The sequence below is a fragment of the Parasteatoda tepidariorum genome, chromosome 6, assembly GCF_982258835.1.
Source record: "Parasteatoda tepidariorum strain Cologne lab strain chromosome 6, Ptep-v5.0, whole genome shotgun sequence".
NCBI classification, from domain to species: Eukaryota; Metazoa; Arthropoda; class Arachnida; order Araneae; family Theridiidae; genus Parasteatoda; species Parasteatoda tepidariorum.
The window spans coordinates 54520304-54535468 of record NC_141760.1 but is presented as its reverse complement, the minus strand read 5'-3'; the positions used below and the strand labels follow the sequence as shown (position 1 = coordinate 54535468).

At 28.8% G+C, this 15165-nt stretch overlaps 1 protein-coding gene and 1 long non-coding RNA gene across 8 annotated transcripts in view; one reads left to right on the top strand and one right to left on the bottom strand.

Moving 5' to 3' along the window:
• LOC147808039 (uncharacterized) overlaps positions 1–15165 on the bottom strand; it is a 94513-nt gene that overhangs the window by 8006 nt on the left and 71342 nt on the right. For 4 of the 7 annotated variants that reach the window (XR_015434681.1, XR_015434680.1, XR_015434671.1 and 1 more), the window contains one exon: positions 15007–15044. This is a non-coding gene — a long non-coding RNA (uncharacterized LOC147808039). Of the gene's footprint in view, positions 1–8174; positions 8537–14889; positions 15045–15165 lie in introns of those variants that run through there. The other 3 variants (XR_015434670.1, XR_015434676.1, XR_015434678.1) reach the window with 2 other exon arrangements.
• Positions 10656–12860, top strand: LOC147808043 (transcription factor sox-2-like). Its single transcript, XM_087165882.1, has one exon. It carries the CDS (start codon positions 10952–10954, stop codon positions 11999–12001), a length of 1050 nt encoding a protein of 349 aa, XP_087022008.1. The 5' UTR covers positions 10656–10951; the 3' UTR covers positions 12002–12860.

The following is a 15165-nucleotide window of genomic DNA, read 5'->3' as shown; positions in this document are numbered from 1 at the left end:
CAATGATAATATCTCAATCTCGTCATATCTCAAGAACGTTTTGCTTTTTGATTGAATCGAAAAAACTTTCATACAATTGCAAAAATTCGTTTTTCCAAAGGTAATGCCATGCAAAAAATATAGTTTTAAATAGTTATAAAATATTCAATATTTTTTATATTTATAATATGCAGTGAAAAATTCTGAATCCCGATTTTTGAAATCCCCGTGTAGTAAATGGCCACTGATGCACGTTAAATCTGTCGAGTCGCAAAGTCCTCCATGTTCCCATAACAAATCAATACCTCTGGGGGTACTTATCCAGGAGTTTCCTTGCCTTCTTGATTGGTTCAAAATTACAAGGCTACGGAGTTGAACATTAGTAGTCGTAAACCCGAAAATTGGGGCGGTTGTTCAACGACGGATAAAATAAAATAAAATAGCAAGATATACAAATTTTTATATAATTTTATGGAAGGTAATTTTAAATCGTGAAATACAAAATTTGAATGAAATTGGTTAAATAATTCAAGATAAATAAAATTTTAAGCAAACTGACTTTTTTAAAATTTGATAACTCAGAAACTAATTGATCGATTGCTCTGAAAGTTTGTATTTGGAAATTAAAAGGATGTAAAAATATGTAGAACATACAATTCAATATACTTTACTATTATTTAATAAACTAATAAAAAATAACAAATAATTATTTAAAATTATTTTTGCTTAAAAATTTGAGTATAAAATGTTTTTTGTAATTTTATGCAAAAATTTTTCAATACACTCAAAAAGTTCTTGAGATAATGGGCTATAATTGAAGAGTAAAGCTAAAATTAAAGGACCAAAACTTTCCAACTCCCTCTTTGCCATAACTTCCGACCATATCTTCCAGATTGCGGCTGTTTCCGCATTTTGAAAATTAAAAATCTAAAACTCTAGACAAACTTGTATGTTTATCCAGAACAGAATGAGCTTTTCTGTTCATTTTCGTAACTTAAAATATAGTATTGACTCTTTGTGCGTGAAAATATGATTAAATCAAAAGTAATCAAGGTGTTCCCTTTTTCCATTTCATACACTGTACATAAATGTCCGTTTCATGCACTGTACATAAAGTCAATGAGAATCTGTTATGTTGATTAATATATATTTTAAGATATTGAATGCGAACAGTTTAATTGTTTTTCTGAATCAATCAACAATCTTTTTACAACTAAGAAAATGATAAAAAAATAATAAATTTAAAATATTTTGTTGCTGACCATGCCCGACAGGGGTGCAATTGCCCCCCCCCCTTAACCCCCTACTGGCGCTTTGGCGGAGGTTTTTCTCCATCAGTAGCCACCAATATTCGTATAGGGGAAAATAACTTCATGATTGTTCATTTTTGGCCATTAATGAATGGATTAAACAATTAACAATCTCCAGGAAAGAATATACAAATTGTTTAGTGAAATTTAGATTTTATTAAGCATAATTAGTGATATAGAATGTACACTCTAACATCATCCAAAAAAAAAAGGAAATCTCCTAAAGGGATCAAATCCAATATTCTCATACGGAGAGATTACAAGCAAGAATCTCATTTCTGACGGTTGGAAATTGAGATTGGGGAGGCGAAAATTGGGACTTGGGAACAACTTTGTCTTCCAGCAAGACAACGACCCAAAACATACAGCTAAGATTGTTAAGGCATGGCTACTCTATAAAACGCTTAAACAGCTCCATTCGCCGCCACAGTCCCCAGACTTTAATCTCATCGAGCACCTCTGGGAGGAAGTTGATAGGAGTAGGTAACAAGCAAGGAAACCCTAAAGAAGGCAATAGAGCTTGCCTGGTCTCAAATTACACCTGAGACGACAAAAAATCTGGTTATGTCGATGCCAAACCGAATTCAGGCAGTTGTTACTTCTAAGGGAGGTCCTACAAAGTATAAATGTTAAATTTTTTGGCATTTAATTCTGAAAGTTTGTATTGTTCTGTCTCTTTATGTAGACTTTTGTGACTATATAATTTAATATGTTGTTAATTTTTGTCATATTTTAACGAATTTGTTCATAATTTTTTTTGTTAGATACGAGTTATTATCCAAGATGTTAACGAAAATAAAGTTGTATATTCAAAAATATGAGTAAAGTGCTAGATCTGCGAATATTAGCGGGTGTATGTAGACTTTGGTGACTGACTGTAAATTGCATTGGATTGCAGCAAAAACAAATCTGTAGGTCCAGCACCACAAAACTTGTGCACACCAGCTGCTAAAGCGACTGGTCAGTGCCGGCTCTAAGTCACTTACAACTGTACTAAAGTGAATAGCTGCCCTCCTGTCGACCCAACAATACTGGCCAGCAGTCTAGCATTCGTAGTCTAAAAAGCGCAGGGTGAGTGATTGCCCGACATTTTCCAGTAGAGGGTAATCAATGAATCAACAATTGAGGGCAGCAATTGATATGCATCCAGCAACAAATAAATTGCTGCCTTCCCTTCAGTCTATTGAGGTTTACCAGAGGTCATTGATCTAGTTACAGGGGTAAACAAAATCCCCAAATCTAATTATTTTTTATTTAATTCAATTAATTAACAATTAGCTAAATTATTATTTAGGCATCTAATACATATGTTTTATATGATATTATTTAGGCATCTAATACATATACAATAGAAATGAAAAGTTTACATAGATATTAATAACACTGCTTACATCTCTGAAAAAATTTCTTTTCTTCAATTTTTTTTATTTAGTTTCTTTTTAACTAAAAATTTTTATTAAATACTCCATTACTAGGCCTACTACAAAGTTCTCCCTTGGAATAAAAAAGAGCAAGATGCTTCCTCACACAAAAGGGTACATAGAGTTTTGAAAGGGCTCTTACTTAACAACGTAAATATTTAACAAAATGCGTACTGTTATGTAATAGTTGAATTTAACTGTTAAACTGTTGACAACGACTGTTAAATCACCATCTTATGCAATTTTACATGTGCATTTCAAAAAATAGTTCTCACCCATTATCAAAATTAGAGAAAAATTTATAATTTATGGGGAAAAAAAATAAACATGCTCAAAGAAAATCATTGTGCACAAAATTTTTTTTTCAAAAAAAAAAAAAAAAAAAAAAAAAAAAAAAAAAAAAAAACAATTGTTAAACGTTCAAGCTTTTTCGATAATTCAAACAAAAAATTATGAGAAAAATAAATATTTAAAGGTGCATTTATTTTTAAAAAAAGAAATATTTATTTCAATTTTTTTTTTAAATCCCTTAATAAATCTATTGATACACTCCCTACCAAAGAGAGAAACTATTAAAAATGTAATCAGTTGAGAAAAATCCTAACAAAGTAAATATTTGTAATGGTATCAGAATCAAACCTGTTAACACGAATAATTTTAAAAGTGTGTAATTATTTTCACATTTAATTTTTTTAATGGAATATTAACACAAAGACAATGATAATACCCAAAAAACTTAATTAAATCTTGTAATAAACTATTATAATTAAAAGTGTTAAATTATTCCACTTATTCTATTTACATTTTTCTTATTATTTCATTATTGTAAGCACTGTATTTCTCATGCACACATTCCATATCGAAAGGATTGATACATATAGTGGATCGAAAATCAATATTTTGCTAAGACAGCAACAAAACCGTTATATATAAACTTGTCAACGAATTAGTGAACAGGAAAGCAAAATTTAAGAAATCAAAACCTGTTCGATTATCGGAAGAATATGCACTTAGGTTAGTATTTTGTTTATACTCCAGATTTAAGTTTTGTAACTAGTTTCAAAATTTCCTCTATGTATGAAAACTTGCATCGAAATCACCAGTGTGCTTGAAAACAAGTATTAAAATTACCAGTCCGATTTCATACTGGTTTCCAGCAAGCTTGAAAGCTTAAAGCAAATTTTCAGTATGGAGCCATCAGGTTTTAGAATTTCCGGTATGGTTTTATACGGAGTTTTTAATTTCTGGTACGGTTATTCTGGTTCTGGTATAATTTTTTTTTGCGGATTTTATTTTATTTACTTTAGTTGTTTCATCCATAGAATAATTTTCATAGAACGCTTGTGCTTTCATTAATTTTTCCAATGATTAGCTTTATCACGCAAGGAACGAAATATAACATTTAGAGCCATATTGAAACTGATAGTTTTAACAGCAATATTTTACAACAATTTCTTACATTCTATTGGTCTAAACGTTTTGTGCGATATTAACTGTAGTGAGAAAATTTTTTTTATTTTTTTCTGCCAAAATTCCGAGAGGGGCAAAAGTTGAAAGTTTTAAATTTTTTTCTGAACTTTAGTCATTTTGCAGGAGTATATGGTGTGATTATAAATGTGATTAATATGTATTGCAAATAGTTCAAGGGATTTGCTGTTTGTAACGCAGTAAACATAGCCTTACACCATTCTGTACAATTGAGAAAAATCACGAGTTCGAAAATGAAGTCAATATTACGAAATCACGTATTAATGTAACTATGGTGTCAATGATATACGAATTTGTATTAATTTTACGAAATGTATTATATTTTTTTACATATTTATTGTGCATGATCAATAGAATTTATTGTAAATTAATTCTATTGAAGATAGAATTAATTGTAATTGGGTTTTAAGTTTTTTTTTAATAAAATTCGCTACAGACTTACACTTCTTTTTTAAAATAGTAATTGTTGCAATTGTTTAGATTTTAAAATGTCAACAACTCCTAAATTGCGGTAGTCTTAGTCTTTTTTAAACCTAATTGGTAGCTATTTGTTTAAGGAGAAATAATAATAGTAATAAAAAAATAATTTGTTTGGAAGAAAAAAGAACTATTTAAATATACTTAGTTAGAATACTTATGCCCTGCAGTGGACTGATCGTTAAGACACGGTTCCCAGTAGAACACCGAAGTCCAGCATCACTGGCTGCGGTTAGTGTGCGGGTGGGTGGCCACTTGGATCAGTCTACGAAGGGATCGAGGGTGTGCGGTATTGGTCCTCGTTAAACTGTTCTACCGTAAAGTGCTCGACTTCGCGCGCAGGTCGTCGGGCTACCGAAGTGGGGGTGCCATCCTCTCCGCAGAGGATCAAAATTGTGATGGCATGTCTTCGGATCATCTTCAGGGATGTTTCCCAGACCGTCGCCATTAGCCCAATTTGCAGCTCTAGTGGGACGTAAATAAAACTTAAACAACTAGAATACTAATTATGAGGTGTTTAAGTATTGTGTAAGCACTTAACAAGGAGATTGTAGCTTGCTTATTTTTTACTGACTTGGTTGGTAGGGCACTGGGCCCCATATTCAAGAGTTCGTAGGTTCGATTCCAGCCTACCGGTGCAGTAAATGATGTCAACGTCAAATCTGTCGAGTTGCAAAATGTTATCTTATAAAAAAACATCTGTAGTTTTAGGAGCAAAGTTAATTTCAGATTCGAAATAATGATACGAAAGTATCTAAGATCTGTAAAAAAAATTCTCATGCAACAGAAAAATATTTCTTCCCCCGTCAAGATACAAAAGATAATATAGTAAGCAAATATTAATAGTAGAGTTTCAAAATTTTGATAATTCCCTTTACTTTAAAACATATATCAATATTTGTAAAATATACACTACAGGAAAATAATGGAAGAAGCACTTTCAGCTTTCGACATTTTTTCATCAAATATTTAGAGCATTAATTTTTTTACTTCAGTGGTGTTTAGGTCACGCGATTTCTCATACATATCAATTAAGTTTAAAACTCTCAAAGGTTAGAAGAACTGTCAATAAATTAAGAACGAAAAAGAGTGTTCTTGAACACCCTATGCTAAATAACATAGCAATAAACTTGTAACAATTACTTCGGTTTACATGCAATAACTACACACAATTTCCTAAACCTAGCTTAAATATTCATATCCTTTCATAATGTGCTTGCAAAAAAGTCCGTTTCCAATATCTTGAAAATTTAAAGAGTATCTAGTAACTTTCTAAGTAGTTTTTGAAAATTTCGAAAGAAAGCTGCGAAATGTAAGGGAGTTTCCGCAAAATTAATTTAACAAGATTTATTAAAAAAAGACGCAAGCATTATAGATTGATTGATTGAATGTTGGTTTTTATGGCACAAGTTCCACACAAGGACATGCTCTGCCAAGCAACACATTTTAGACGTCAAAGATAAAGTGCATACTACATTTACTTTTATAAAATACACTAGGCATTGACAAAATGTTTCAATCAAATGTGATAATGAAATAAAATCAGTTGAAATTGCTAATCCAATAAAATTTTATGAAATAGGTAAAATGATACAAAGGTAAGAATATACTTATAAACGTAAATAAAATCATGGATAGATCAAAATTTATATAAAATTTAAAATGCCAATAGCACGTAAATTTGCAAAGGATGTTTGTTGTCCGGACAATCATTGTATGATTATCACTTATTATTAAATTTTGTTTTATGGTACAAAATGAAATTGATGGAAAGCCCTTAACATTTAGAGCTTTCTTCAAAAAAGTACACATGCTACTTAAATTACTGCTACATTTTAGATTTTCAAATTCATGACTTTCATGATTTTCCACTAGTTCCAAGAATTTTTCATGACTTAACGAAGTTACTATTTTCTCTCAACAATAAATTTAAAAAAGCATTATAATAAAATTAATTGAAATGATAGGTATAACCAAAACTGTTATACTCTGCATCTTCATATTTATAGATTTCAAATTTAAAAAGCAGAGTAAAAAATGAGTTGAAACAATAAAATAGCTGAAAAAAATACAAAAGCAATTTTTTTTTCTTCTGTAGAATTATATTCTAAAGATACTTTTCTTGTTCATCAGAAAGGAAAGAAATACTCCTGATTTTTTTGTTCTCCTTCGGAATAAAAAAAATTCGCCAATGACTGGTTTGCTTCAACTAAAATTTTAAATTAATAAAATTAAAAAAAAAAATTAATAATAAAAATTCTTAAATCATAGAAGAGTTTAAAAGATAATTCGCTCTAGAAATGATGTTTCTTCTTTCATTTTCTGAAATAACACCTTAATTTTTAAAGAACTTGATAAAATCATTTTATATTCTAATAAAATATACCTGAGTGGTGATTTTGTTAGGAATTCAGATATTTGGAACAATATGAATTGGGGGGGGGGGGGATTCCATTTTAAAAATTAGATTTTTCAGAGACCTAAATTCATGACTTTCCATGATTTTTTTAAAAAAAATAGTAAAAATCATGAAAAATTTTGTTCAATACTGAAATTCATGACTTTCCAGGTGCGCGGATACTCTGTACCTAAAAATTTTTTACATTTTCAAGATATACAAATCCGAATTTTTCAATAGTTGCAGAATACAATTCACAACAAAATTACGGAGAAAAAATTAAATACTTCCCATGTATGAGTAGCATTAAAAAAATAATAATAACTTAAATCGCTTATTCATGATTTCTAGCGATTTTTTTTCTTCCTTCAAATTTTAAAATGACATTTTTGTTATTAATTTAAAATGACTCCAATCGAATATTTCGAATTTTATCGAATATTTCTACAGTTACACTAAAAAAAAAACGAGGCAAATAAAAAAATTTTATCTTTTTTATAAAAAGTTCCATTTATCCATGAATATTTAAGCTAGGTTTACGTAATTTTATTGCAATTAATAATTAAAGTAATCGATAGAAGTTTTTGTGTAAGGTGTTAATAGCTCGTTTTCTTTCGTAATTTATTGTCGGTCCCTCAAAATTTATAAAGCTTTAAACCTTATTGCTAGGTCTGAAAAAATATTTGAACTAAACACCTCTACAGTTACAGAATAGTCCTCTAAGTATTTCTTAAGAAATTTAAAAATATGTCAAGAACTGAAAATGTCTCTTCCACTATTGTAGGGTAGTGTACATCTTATTATATCTTTTGAAATAAATTCGACTTGGGCTTTATCAGGTATACAATCTTATATGCAACTATACAACGGAGTTTTAAAAATTTATTAACTCTTTATTTATTAAATAATTGTAAAAATATTAAAAATATGTAAAAAAATTTTTTCCTTGTTCAGTAATGGCTATTTAACTTTTAGACAAATAGTTTTTTTTTTTTAAATATTCAATTTTACTTTCTGGTTCTTGCAATAAAATTTTTAATTAGATGATACTTGTAGAGTAGAAGTTATATTACCTTAAAAACATAAATGATCAACAAAATATTTTCACATATATCTTTTTATTTCTAAATATCAATTCAAAACAATAAAATGAAAAGTACATTTATAATGAAATTGGTTAAAATTTTGGTTTATTGCAGGGCTCGAAAAACCGCCCGTCCTCGGCGGTCAAAAATTCCCCGTGGACAACAAATTTCTCGAATCCGACGTCCGCGCGGACGGCCATTTTTCCCGTTAATGTTCGTGATACATTTTCAGTTTTTGTTATCTTACAAGAGTCTAGCGCCTCACGTCTAAAATGAACATGTAATCTAGAAATACAGCAACATACTGTGCATGGTGGAATTGATGTTTTCTCTGTCTGGGAGTACTGCTGCGGTTGAAAGAGGCTTTTCAGCAATGAACTTAAAAAAAAAAAAAAAACACATTACGTACTGGTTTTAACCAAGAAGCGTTAAACGCAATTATGAACGTCTACCTAAATGGAAAACCCCTTTCAGATTTCTGTATAGAAACTTCTGTAAATCACTGGTTGATTGTGGAACTGGCAAACGTCATATTTGATTCATTTAAAAAACGCAGTACCCTCGGATAAATTAACATACCAGATAACTTGACCTTTGTTATTTAAATTATTGCATAAACGAAATACTAGGTTTTACTATTAGTAACCTAGTACTTCTTTTATTACCGTATAATGTAATCCTAGTAATTACTAATTCATTGTGCAATTTATATAAATAAATACACAAGTGGGCGACCTTTGCGCTAAAATACAAACTAAGGTGAACAACGTTTAAGAGCACAAAAAAATATTTATAAATGCATACAGCTGTTTCGGATGCTCAAAAGGCAACCTTCATCAGTGCAACAGAAAGAAATGAGAGAAAACAGGGTAAATATAGAGAAAGGTGACGTCACAGGTGGGGGGGTTAGAGCAACGGCTAATAGGAAGGAAGAGTGAATGAATGACGACGAATGGGAAGCAAGGAACGAAAAAGGGGGGTTAGTTAGGTTTAATCATAGATTTCCAAACAGGAGAAAGATAAGGAATGCTGGATAGGTCATTGACCAACAGTTTGGAATTTTTGAAAATATTATAGGACTCATAAAAATCTAAATCAAAAATTGAAAAACAATTTTGAATGACCTTAGAAGAAGAAAAATCAAAATTATGATTAGAGTCCCAACAATGTTGGGCAATAGATGAGCGTTTAAATTCTTGTTTTTTGACATGTTCCTTGACACGGTACTTTAGTTTGGCCAATATATGAAAGGCCGCATTGGCAATTAATTTGGTATATACCCCAGCTACTTTGACTGTCAATGGGCTGTTTGAGATTAAGAAATTTTATCTTATTAATAGGTCTGAAAAAATAAGTCGGCAAGTTGCTAATATCCTAAAGAAGTTTGATTTTAATATTTTTTAATAGATTTAAATAATGCATTTAAATAAGAAACACATTATTAATCACGAATTTCGACGAAAATTCTAAAAAAATACGTTTTTAATTTTTTATAAAATAACTGAAATTTTTTGAAAAATGTGTTTATGCTTTTTTTAATTTAAAAAAAAAAAAAAAAAAAAAAACATTTTTAAAAGCACTCTAGATTTAAATATTGTGTTTTGAAGGAAATGTTTTTCATTTAAAAAGTTTGTCAAAAATTTGTAATTTTTATTATTTCAAGTTTTTTCTCTTCAAAATACGTAAAATTCTTCGCAAAAAATTTTTAAAATTGCTCAAGGTTTATATAATGCGCTTTGAAGGTAAATAAATGTATTTTTTATTAAAAAATTTAAATAAAAAAAAAAATTAAAAAAAAAAATTTATTTTTATTTTATCGAAACATTTTTGAAATTCTTGGCAAAAAATGATTACGTGTTTTTTTTTCTTTCTTTTTTTTAAAACATTAGAAAAGAAAAACTCTCTAGAATTAAATGATGCATTTAGAAAGTAAATGAAACATATTTTTTATTCAAAAATGCCGTTGAAAGTTCAGAAAAAATACGTTTTTTTCTCCCGAAACATCTAAAAATTTTTGTATAAAATTGTTTTTGTTTTTTTTCTTTTATCTTAATTTTAGAAAAGAAAAATTTTCAGAAACGCTCCAGATATAAACAATGCGTTTTTAAGATAAATCTAACATAATTTTTATTTATATATATAAATTTTTATTCAAAAATATATAGACGAAACAGGAAGTTTTATGCTTTCTCACCCTAGTCAGATAGGCGGATTTTTCGCTACTTATGTTTAATACTAATAAATAACGGAGAAAATGGGGTTTTTTTTATATAAGGAGAGGGGTTTATCAAAAATAAACTAATACGCTTCCGCACTTTAACTCTTTCTAGGTTAATCTGATAAAATTTTGAAAAAAAAAAAAAAAAAAAAGGGAGAGAGAGAAGCACTGTTAAATTTTGTAAAAACCTTATTTCTAACCGCAACTGTCACATGCTGCAAATAAGGTATCGTTCTTTTTAAAAATTTTATCATTCAATTATTCGCTGCTAGGGGTATGTGAAAGAAGGCTATGTTCTGTCCCCTTTAATGATTGGTCAGCAGAAACTCCTCCCCCCCCCTGCTTGATAAAAGTCACTTGTGTAATTATTATTAGTTGTGACTTCGACCTCACACAGAACGGACGTTTTTCTTCAATCTTTTTTTCTCTTTTGCTTACGTATTCTTTAGTTATTTTTTTTGTGGATATAATACGGCAGTTTTAGTTTTCGAAGATCAGCGATAGTTTTTTTTACATTCCTGTAACAGTTTTGTGGATTATTCAGGAACTTTTTATAGACTTTATTATTTTTTGAAATGATGCAAGCTCCGCAAATCGTACAAAATGGAGGAATGATTTCTCATATGAACAACATGATGGGGCATCATATGAATGAGGCTAATAATCACAGTGTTCCAGTTCCATCCGTAAAAAAGAAGCAACAAGAAAGGATTCGTCGCCCGATGAACGCTTTCATGATTTGGTCGCGAGTTCAGAGAAGACGAATAGCTCGTGAGAATCCTCAACTGCACAATTCCGAAATCAGCAAAAGACTAGGTGCGGAATGGAAACAAATGGATGAAAACGAAAAGGGTCCATTCATCGACGAAGCCAAACGCTTACGCCAAGAGCACCTACGATTGCATCCCGATTACAAGTATCGTACCCGACAAGAACCTAAACCGGCAGCTACGACATTAGAACCGGTGATGCCTTATGGAGTGCCTTACTATCCAGCCTTTAACCATAGAAGTTTAAAGGCACCTCAAGTGGGTGTGCACATAGATAATAATAGTGCAACTCTAGTTAATGCATCTTATCCCACGCATTTTCCTTACGCTGCAACCGGCTATCCTGCCTCTTCTCCAGCAGCGCTGAATTTTCAGCACAGTCAAGTACCTGGATCAGCAGCTCTTTACCATCGGATGCATTCCCAGCCAGTTAACCAGGGTATTTTTAATTCTGATTTGTACAATCGCAACGAAAAATCCAATGGGTCGTCTAGTGCTAGCAATCAGCACTACCAGAATAACTTACATATGCCCGCAGGACCCATCCACACACCTCCATCGATTTCTTCTGGACTTAACCTGCCTTATGCAACGAAATCAGAGATGCTTGCAGTTTCAAGCTCTTACAACATGCCTTTGGGCTATAGTTCTCAAACTTACAACAGTGTAATGCTGACACCCCCTTCTTCAATTTCACCAAATCAGCACATTATTTCTCCAAGTCCCACCATAAACCAAGAAATAGATCAAACAAACAGTAGTCCTAGTGTTCCACCTCAACAGGATCCATCATCTACGCCCATAAGTTCTTTTGATGTAGAGCTCCATTATTTTGAGGGACTTAATATTGCATAAAAATTTTATGTATGTTAAACATGTTCATTATTTTGAAAGAACACTTTATAATCATAAATTAACAAATTTGAAATAAAAAGATGTTTTAATTAAATAAATTCTTCTTTAGTAATGACATCTTATTTTTCTCGGGCAGTGTATATTTCACTGTCCGAGTTTTTTTCCCTTTCTTTTAATTCATGTATATTCCATTTATTATGTATCTATATGTAGTGTATATATTTTGATATCTGTACGAGTTATTCTATAATGATGTAGTTTTTATATATTTTACTGAAACACTTCAGCATTGTTTTGTGATACAGTTTCTGTTATAACATTATTGTTATTATAATTTCTAAAAAAGTTTTTACTGCTGTGATAAATTAGTACATGTTTCATTAATATGTTTCATAAATTGATTTAATTGTATTTATAGTTTTTACTTTATTCCTTCGTAGTAACTTTATTAATACAATCATTTAATTTTACAAGACAGTAAAAATTTTAAAAATAGACTTAGAAATAATGCTTTATAATCATAAATTAGCAAATTTGAAATAAAAAGATGTTTTTACTAATTACATCCTTCTTTAGTAACAACATCTTTTTTTTCTTTTTTTTTTTCTTGAGCGATGAATATTGCACAGCTCAAGTTTTTTTTTCTTTTTTTTAATAATGTATATAGTACTTTAATTTTTACAACATGTATATCTGTATATATTTGGATATGTTAAGTGATGAATGAATTTATTTGTATACGAAATGTAGTAATGTTTACGTTGAATGGTAATGTTTACGAAACATTTGAACTTAAATTTTGATGAATGTATAATTAATAATTTGCAATATCAATATTTAATAAATTGTTTAAATAGTACTTTATTGTCTTCACTTTCTTATTGTATTTTTATTGAATTATTAAGTGATCGCAATTCTTATTTTTTACTATTTTTGCATTGTTTTATTTTAAAAGAACAATTCTTTTCCAAAAGAATGTTTCGAATTTCATAGTTTACTATATTTTCCAGATTATTAAAATTTTTCTCTAAAAAAAAAAATATAGATATTTTTTGTTTGGAAAATTTTTGAGATTGTTTACATAAATTTTGTCTCTTTGAAAAATAACAAAACTATACATTTTCTAATCAAGAATATATATATAATGTACTTGCTTGCTTAAATTTTGCAGGTTCATCGATCGAATTTATCTTTCTTAAATAATAAAAGTAATTGATTTTGCTTCAGTAAATAATATTAAATGTTTAATACTTACAGAATTTTCCAGGTTGTTCATAAAAATTTAATTTAGATGGCAAACCAACTTGTAGACAGTTTTAAAACAATAAAATGTAGCCAAAATATAAATAATTTAAATAATCACTTTATACAGCTTTTCAGTTATTCTTAAAATATTATTTACTATATTATTTATAATATTATTAAAATATTATTCACTATATTATTAAAATATTATTTACTATATTATTAAAATATTATTTACTATATTATTATATATAATTTGAATTCAAAATGAGAGTATATGGTTTTAATGTTTCTAGTATTATAAGAAAACTACAAAACCAGGTAAGTTTTTTTACTATGCTCAAAATAAATAAAGAGGGAAAGTATTTTGTATTGTAAGAAGTTGATGAAATTAGGAATGTTCTTCAATAAATTCTTCAAGATTCAAAAAGTATGCTACAAAATTATATTTTACTATAATACATCAGAGTACTAAACTATCATCGGAAATATTTGAAATAATAATTTAAAGCCGAGGAATATAGTAATTAACCCAATTTCAAACTTTTATTTTGATTTATAATTTTTATGTCATTTTTGTTCATTGTTATTAAAAACTTCTTACTTTTCAGAAATGCTGATGCAGAATATTTTCGGGCTTTCTGTCACACACCTCTCTAATTTTAACATCTTTCTGGAAGTTACTTTTAAAAATAACCAATATACACGTGTTACTAATTTAAGGTAACAAAAGCATCATCAAAAAAAAAAAAAATCTATTCCAGTTAGATAAAATAATTTTTCAATTTAATATTTAATATTTTTTTATTCTAATATAATGGGAGATATTCTTGCATTTTGTAGGGGGAAAACACACTAATTATTTCCCTTTTTTGCATTTTGTAAATCGTCAAAACATTAAAAAAAATAATAAATAAAAAAAAAAACATGTAATCAATAGCAGAACCAAAACAGTAGCAAAAAACCGTGTAATCCGTAACTACCAAAAAAAAAATTATTGACTGCAAAATCATCTGAATCGTATTCTTCAAAAAGGGGTAGCTAAATTTCTGTTTTCACTTATTATAGTATTTAAAGTATTGGATTTTAAAAGCTATGTGAAACAGTAGTAATAACTGCATAAAAAAATAGAACAAAAATGTCTGCAGAAAAGAAAACCATATTTTTTACTTCCTTATTCTTTATTCTCAAATGAGAATAGAAAATTTTTCTAAAATTTCTACAGAAAAGAAAACTAAAATATTATTTTACTTCCGAAAGGAAGTTCGGTAACGTTAAGTTACGTTCGGCAACATTCTGCGACAATGTTGCTTTTTTGCCACGAGTTTTCGGACGGGGATCAGAAAAGACTAATCTACTTGGGTCTTTTTAAAATTTATGAGTTCTATTTTCAGTAGTTTTATGTAAGTGTTATTAAACAGAGCTTAAAATGATAATAATAAATTGAATGATTTTAAAATTAAGAAATACTAATGTTAGAAAGAAGACAATCATAAATTTTCATAAAAACATACATAAAATAATTTTATAAAATAACAAAATAAATTAATCTTAATGTGTTTTGAAATTACTTTCAAATATATATATTTTTTAAATTTAACACAAATTTTTAATATTAGTAGGTTAACAGAGATGCATAAAAATCAACATGGAAATAACAAATTTTATTTAATTTTCAGTGATTATCCAATTTATTAAAAATAAATAAGAAAAGAAAGACACTTGCAAATATGCAGGTCTATACATCGATATAAACTGACCTTCTGTTTGTCTTGGTAACCAATCAAAACAACTGTTTCTAAAAGAAAAAAAATATTATTAATGAATTAGAATTGAGGGAATAAACAACAATAAAATCTAATCTACAAAACAATATGGCTATGTCTGCTTTATAGGGAAAAATATTATTTATTTATTAT